The sequence below is a fragment of the Cololabis saira genome, chromosome 6, assembly GCF_033807715.1.
Source record: "Cololabis saira isolate AMF1-May2022 chromosome 6, fColSai1.1, whole genome shotgun sequence".
Classification (NCBI taxonomy): Eukaryota; Metazoa; Chordata; class Actinopteri; order Beloniformes; family Belonidae; genus Cololabis; species Cololabis saira.
The window spans coordinates 13,670,545-13,677,944 of record NC_084592.1 but is presented as its reverse complement, the minus strand read 5'-3'; the positions used below and the strand labels follow the sequence as shown (position 1 = coordinate 13,677,944).

The 7,400-nt window shown below is 42.3% G+C and overlaps 1 protein-coding gene across 2 annotated transcripts; it reads right to left on the bottom strand.

The window, feature by feature from the left end:
• Positions 1-2,296: 2,296 nt before the first annotated feature.
• On the bottom strand, positions 2,297-7,175 carry hsd3b1 (hydroxy-delta-5-steroid dehydrogenase, 3 beta- and steroid delta-isomerase 1). 2 transcript variants are annotated; one of them, XM_061724409.1, is made up of 4 exons: positions 7,124-7,175; positions 6,597-6,770; positions 5,605-5,769; positions 2,297-3,769 (listed from the first exon to the last, which is right to left on the bottom strand). In XM_061724409.1, the coding sequence occupies exons 2-4, from the start codon at positions 6,745-6,747 to the stop codon at positions 2,961-2,963; spliced, it is 1,125 nt and encodes a 374-aa protein (XP_061580393.1). In that variant the 5' UTR covers positions 6,748-6,770; positions 7,124-7,175; the 3' UTR covers positions 2,297-2,960. The 2 variants fall into 2 exon arrangements, with proteins under 2 accessions (XP_061580393.1, XP_061580392.1); XM_061724408.1 differs by having other exon boundaries at positions 6,597-7,174.
• Between the last annotated feature and the right edge of the window lie 225 nt (positions 7,176-7,400).

Genomic DNA, 7,400 nt, shown 5'->3' with positions numbered 1-7,400 from the left:
TATAATAGCGCTGATCGTGTCCCTTTGTGTTTGAAGCTCAGCGTCAGTCAGGACTCTGGTGCTGCAGTCGCGGTGCAGGACACGCCGGGAACCTCCTCGTCACCCACCGCTTCCAACCGTAGAGTGACTGAGGACAGAACAATAAGTGCCGGGCCACTCTCCTCTTGGCCTCCACCTTCAGATCGCACCACTTCTTTTTTATTTCTGCCACAGATCTGTCTGTGGCACTCACAGCGTTTATAGCGCAGCGACGGCGTGCTACCACTCACTAGCTTTCTTTTTGTTAGTGATGCCACTACTGTGACCACCAAATAATGTGGTTGTCCTGTCCTCAACCTCATCCACAATATCTCGATCTCGGTCATTTAGTGGCACAGTGGCTCGACACATGACTCATTCATCCTGACGCACAGCAGAAACAGACTGCAGGTGGCGCTGCACATGCTCAGCAGGCTCATTTATATGCAAATACAGTCATCAAGTAATTTGCATTGACCATTCAAGGTATGAAGTGGGCATGTAGAGGGCGGGATATGAGGCGAATTCACATGCGCAACCTTCCAGCTGGACTGTGATTTATAAAGAGAACATTGCGTGCAGATGTGTGTGCACACGGTTTTATAAATCAGGATTTTTTTGTGCGCACGCCATTTTTGGCTTTTGAGCGCACGTACACTTTTAGTATGAATCCTACGCACTCTTTTATAAATGAGGCCCCAGGTCTGTAGCACAACAGAGTGGTGGTAATAGGACCCAAAAGCAGGAGATACGCAGAGGCAGGAGTTGCAAAAAGGTGATTTATTAAGTAAACAAAAACCAAAAGTGATGCAAAGCAGGATCTACAAAAAACACAACAGCTAATCATGAGAATAAAACTTGACAGGAAACAAGGAGGGTAGAAACAGTACGGACCAGCAGGGAGCGAGGGAAAGACAAGGTAAGATATACACAGAAGGGTTGATGAGACATAGGTGCAGACAATCAGGGCAGATGGGAACCAGGCAAGTCAAAACAGAACTGAAACACCAAGACACAGGTTTCAAAATAAAACAGGAACTAAACACCAAAACCATGACGGATAGAGGTCAGCATCTACCACAATGGACAAGACCGCAGCTGCTGAGAAGCAAAGAAGCCCCAGAGACATCCAGGGACATGTTAGGGCAGGTAAAGGTAACATAGAAGGCCACAACCATGTTGCTGGAATAATGTAGAGGAGAATCTGTCGTCAGTATGGGGTGGAAGTTGCAAAATAAAAATGAAAAATGGCTCATAAACTCGACACCATGACTGCTGACAAACTCCAGAAGAGCAATCCCAAGCGAGAGTAACATCAAGAAGATGGAACAAGAGAAGCTGGTGAATACTCAATGGTTGAAGGAAAAAGAGAGGTGTAAAAGGTAAAGGCAACAGTGATGCCAGTGGTTGGTGCACTTGGAACTACACTGCAAAAACTCAAAATCTTACCAGGAATATTTGTCTTATTTCTAGTTAAAATGTCTAATTTTTAGTCAAAAAATCTCATTACACTTAAAACAAGAGTTATTACCAGAAAAATAACTTGTTATTTGACCATTTTCACCTGTTTCAAGTAAATTTTCACTTGAAATTTGTAGAAAAATCTTGCCAGTGGGACAAGATTTATCTTCTCATTACAAGCAAAAAAATCTTGTTCCTCTGGCAGATTTTTCTACTTATTTTAAAGGAGCATGAGGCAAGAATAAGAAATGAGACTCATTAGCACCACGACGGCCGTTGGGGGTACTGCAGCCAACAGCGAAGCCGGCACGGGAGAACGGGGAGAACGTGCATGCAGCGTCATGTGACGTCACATCCACAGGACAGCGCGGGAAATTCCGGTCCAGAATTGCAGCACATTTTGCAGCACACAGCCTGTTAGGCAATGGAGAGATACAATAGAGGGCTCATTCTTTTTGGTTTGGAACGCTTCATCTGACATTATTACTAGAAAACTTAGAACGTATACGCATTTTTTTCATAAAACCTGCCTCAATCCTGCCTCAAGCTCCTTTAAGTGAAAATCTACTTGAAACAGGTGAAACTTGTGGTTTTTTCCAGTGATGAGTCTTGTTTTAAGTGTAATGAGATTTTTTTTTACTAAAAATTAGACATTTTAACTAGAAATAAGACAAATATTCTTGTTAAGGTTTTGAGTTTTTGCAGTGTAAGACCTTGACGGTGGGAGAGTGGAATGAAATATCCTGGGAACAATGTCAGTAATCTCAATCCAGGATTTGGTCTAAGGTGCAGCAAAAATACTGGGTAAAACTCTCGATCTTCCCAACTTCCCAAGCCAAAAACAGGGATATCTGGAAGAAATTAATGGATTAAAAAGGACTTTTTTATTCAAACTTTTCAAAAGTAGAAATGAGTTGGACTTTTTAAAAATGTTAAATTGTACAGTAAAATAACTATTGTTATATAAACAATGTAAAAATGTAAAGGCACAGTGAGAAATATTTTTTACAATAAGTTTTTTTATTAATATACACAGTAACATACAGGCCAGAAATTAGGTTTAGGAAAATACCTATAAAACCAAAACTGAATGAAAGAAAATCTAAATGCATATGCCCCTTTCGCACGGGATTCATTTAATCCCGTCCAAATGCGCCATGTCTGTGATTTATAAAGTAAGATTTTCACCGCAAAAATTACCTATTTCACCAAACACAAGTCTCGAGTTAATTTGAATCCCGTCTGAATGCATGTCAGTAATTTGGTGACGTTTGTGCTGGAATCTTTTTTGTTAAAAAACATTCAATTTCCTGATTAGCAGATAGGTTGGTAGGTGGAGACGGCTGCTCTGAGCTGTATGAGCGCTCAACGCACAGCAGCGTAGTCTGCTGTTGGCTCGTTTGTAAGATGGGCTGTTGGAATAACTGTGTGGTGAATATATCTTTTTTCCTGTTTCAGAGCGTTAGCAGTGATTCTAATCATTATTTGGACCATATCCTCTCTCTCTCCAGTGGCAGCTCTGAGGCCAGCCACTCCCTGGTGTGTCTGCGTGCTTCTGCCCAACTGTACTGAGGCATATATCCCAGCTCCTGCTTAGCTTTCTGGTAGGAGAAGGTGAACGTTGTGTTCAACATGGTGAGGAGCTGCCGGTTGACCGGTGGAACGATGCGTATGAAAGGCCGCAGCATCAAGCACACTGTCTCCATAAAGAAACACACCACGTAGAAGAATCGGAGAGGCACCATGAAGTTTTCCTGGATGCTGAAGCCCAGAGGAGCCAACACAACGTGGTTAAAGTCTGAGTAGCTCACAGGTGGCGTGTCATCAGAGATGAAGAAGAACTTCCCGCCAACTGTCTGTCTTCTTTGAGGATCTTTGAGGCTCCGGGCCGCTTGGAGATGAGCGGTGGCCACGTTACCCACGTACACAGGGTTGACAAGGGCTTCCCGCACAGACATGCGGTACAGGACATTCTGGTTTCGTACTCCGTCCCCCATGTGGCCCAGGAGGAAGCGGCAGCCCTCTCCGTAGATGTACATGGGTCTGAGGGCACACGTGGCCAGCCGGCCTCCGTTCTGGAGCGCCTCGCCGTTAGCGCGCAGGGTTCTCTCCTCAGCCTCCTTTTTGGTCTTGCTGTAGTTGAACTTGAGACTGCTTTCATACACGGTGTCCTCGCTGCCGTTGATGATGGGGTCTCCCCTGGGGTTGGGGCCCATCACCTCCACTGTGCTGGTGTAGATGAAGGAGGCAATGTTTTCCTGGATGCATGCTTCCAGAAGAAGCTGCGTTCCTGCAAAACAACAGAACTCAGAAGCTCAAGGAAGTAAATATGAATGTTATTATTATTTCTTATAAATTATTATATTATTTAATCTTGGAGAAGATAAAAAAAAAAAATCCCAGTTATGGTATGAAAACATGGACATTAGAAATGAGTACATGTAGTAGAATAGCTGCCGTAAAACTGTTTTTAAAGGGGACCTATCATGAAAAACAGGTTTTCTCTTGCTTTAACATATATAAAGTGGTCTCCCCTCAGCCTGCCAACTCAGAGAAGGAGGAAAGCAACCAAATTCTGCAGTGTCTGTACAGCCGCCCGAATGAGCCGTCCAGTCTGATGTGACTTCTACGAGCCGTTCAGATTCGGCGCATTTTCGTTAACCAAAATGCCCAAATAACCAAAATGCAAACACACCCACAACTATAAAACCGTGTAACTGCATGAGTGTCCGACTATCGTAGCACTGCGTGACATCAGACACTCTCTGTCCATCTCCCTCCAGCAGCTGCCACTTTATTGAGGTTTTTGTAGTGAATGAGGAGGAATCATGGAGATAACTTTCAACCGGCTTTCAACGCGAGCGACAGGAAGAAAATAGAACCAGGGCGTCCGACAAATGTTCAGCTCAAAACGTCGCGCTGTGTCGATGCGTCGCTGCGTCGCTGCAGACAGTTAGGACAGTCCAATAGAAAATAAAGCAATGGAATTGATTTTGTCGCTGACGCTCCGTCGCATCGCATGCATGACACGGTGTAAAGGCTGATTTATGGTTCCGTGTTACACCAACGCAGAACCATAATTCAGGCTTAACTCCGCTGGCCGGAGCTTCCGCCATTTTTTCGTAGCGGTGTATCGCGTCATTCAGGCAGCCAATCAGCACAGAGCCTCATTATCATAGCCCCGCCCACTCAGAATCCTGCACAGAGAATGACGTTAGAAACGGTAAAGATAAAGACATGGCCCAGAGGCTGAATTTCTAATTTATATAGAAAAAACAATCAAAAGCTTGTTTTTAAGACATTCAAGGCCTGTTTAAAATAGACATTAAATGCCATAATAGGTCCCCTTTAAATTCTGAAATGTCCGTCACATGCTTTGATCTGGGTTTTATAGAGATACAGTATCACAGCTCCTATTTCAGCAAATTCTTACAAATCTCTTAATCACAGCAGGTTTTATGGGGTGGAATTAATCAGTTGACTCCGCCCCCGGCTTTGCCCAGAGATCTTTTGAAGTCCACGTGTGAGGAGCTGCGAATGCTGCATGATGTCAACGTGGGTGGAGGAGGATGGCAGGCTATAGGTAATACTGCTCTTATCTGGGTTTGTCATGTAACAGAATCCTGCAAATGAACAGCTCACTGAGTGACAGGTTTTTAGTTTCTGTGCAAAACTACAGGTTGTGTTAAAGCCGAGTATTTGGTTGTCCCTTTAGACAGCCAACTGTGTTCCTTCAACTACTGAACAAGTTGTTTTTTTTCCCAATAAGAGTTTGTGCGGCAGAGTGATTGTAGCTGAGGCAGTGAAGGGGACTGATTAAATCAAGTTAAAGTTCAAATGGAACCGATAGAAGCACTGTCTGAACCAACATTTATTATGCTGTTAAAATGCATTAGAAGGAGCTTAGTGAGTTCAAGTTATAGCAAAGTAACATTTCCATTCAAGTCGAAATGGCAGCTAAAGGTGTTGAGTACAAAAAGATAAAAAAATGTAATAAGCGTGAAAAAACATTTAAACCAGGTAGTCAGAAGAAGAGTTGGTTAATTATTGAACATTCATTTTTTAACAATTTAGTGGTGTTAAATCCTGAAATGAGTTTTTCGTATATTAAAGTAAAAGCTTTACCTTTGACATTGACCCCGTAGATCTCGCTGTACTCCACCGAGTCAATAACATCAATGATGGATGCGATGTGGAAGACCGTTGATGCCCCCCGACAGGCTTTTCTCAGGAACTCACCGTCTCTTATGTCGCCTTCAAACACGCTCAGTTTTGTCTCTCCTCTGCAGTCTAACACACAGAGAATCACGAAGAAACTGTTACTAAATAACCACATAAAACCCAGAGACTTTTCATAAACAAGCCTAACATTAAAATCAAAAATATTGATTTATTCTGAAATTGTATATCTATGTAACTTCCCTCCGAAGATTCAAATGACATGACTGAATACAAGTGAATTCAGTCATTTTTCTCCTCCTTGTTTGATGGCTATTTGACTCCATGCCGTGAAAGGAGTTCTTTTTAGATAATTTTGCCGTCAAACCACACCCAATATTTCTTGAAAGAAACGCTGTGACTGTTCGCCACAGGGCCATGCTGATGTAATTAATGAAGTCATTGGTTTGGCATTGTTTTGCTGAAATAAACATTCAATCATTTTGAAACACATCTTCTGCCTGATCATCCCTCTCCTTTTTAGCCGGGAGGATTCGATGTCCATTATTTCCAAAATTAAATTTCCCAATTGATTGAGACTCTGCAGATTTATGCCTGAGGTTCTGAACGGGTTATTAATTTTATGTAATAGGCAATTCTTTTCAGCTTTAGGAAAACTTGTTTCATAAGTTGTTTTATGCACAGATGTCTCCTGTTGTTGCATTTTATTTATAAAAGTGAATAAAGTAAAACATCATGTACAGCAGCTGTGCAACATTGAGCTACAAATCCATCACAGCCTTTTACAGTTATTTCTTAACTGTTAAATTCCTCAGTCTGACTGAATGGGATGGTACTTTTGAGAAATGCACATGATACACACCTGTTACTGCACTTCCAATGTATTTTATATCATTTCTGAGAGTTAAACCTGAGGAAAACAATGAAATAAACGTTACCCTCCAGACTCTGTAAAACCTGTGGGGGTACGTGTTTGTCCAGGAATCGGATCTCGGCCGTTTTCTCCTCCTGCAGCAACAGCTTCACCAGCCTCTTTCCCAGGAATCCACAGGCTCCCGTCACCACACACACATCCCCGCACAGAGACATCACCGATAAATAAAGCTTTCCTACTGAAAAAAATGACAATAACTGCTAACTTCTTCCTTCCTCCACTGAGGAAGTGTCTCAAAAAATGAAGCAAAAAGAAAGAGGAAAAAAAGGCCAGATTTGGTGTTGTTGGGTGTTTTGCGGTCTGTTGGTGGCAGAACAGCAACACCTTCTGCCTTCACAGCCTCTGCTGCTCCACTTTTTGTAAGCTTAGAAAAGTATAGAGGGGGGGCGTATTATTTGCTCCAAGGCAGTGGTAGAAAAAAAGGGGATGGCCTCCACTACTTCAGGGTGGAATGTGATGCTTTCTGGTGCGACACAAAACGAGACCAAAACAAGACAAAAATCCTCTAAGAATATAACTTTATAAACTTACCTTATGACTTTCACTGAAGAATAACTTCATAGTGACGTACCGAGCTTGAATAAATCAATTGACACTGGATTTAGTCCACTTTTTCTCTTCACTTGTTACATATTTCCAGTTATTAGATCCATACTTCATAGAGGAAACAAATACCGTTCTTCCCTTCAGATCAACCTTCCAGAGAGGACTAAGGACTAATTCATTTTTGTAGATTAAACTGTTCAAATGTGTATTAAGCAGTGAAACCTTCATCATCTTCAAGCTTTTGAAATTACGGTATGTTTAC

Coding starts and splice junctions, on each gene's coding strand:
- hsd3b1 (XM_061724409.1), bottom strand. CDS start 6,747: ATGTCTCTGTGCGGGGATGTGTGTGTGGTGACGGGAGCCTGTGGATTC. Junction 5,770..6,596: donor GGTTTTACAGAGTCTGGAGG/GTAACGTTTATT, acceptor TCTGTGTGTTAG/ACTGCAGAGGAGAGACAAAA. Junction 3,770..5,604: donor CTACGGGGTCAATGTCAAAG/GTAAAGCTTTTA, acceptor GTTGTTTTGCAG/GAACGCAGCTTCTTCTGGAA.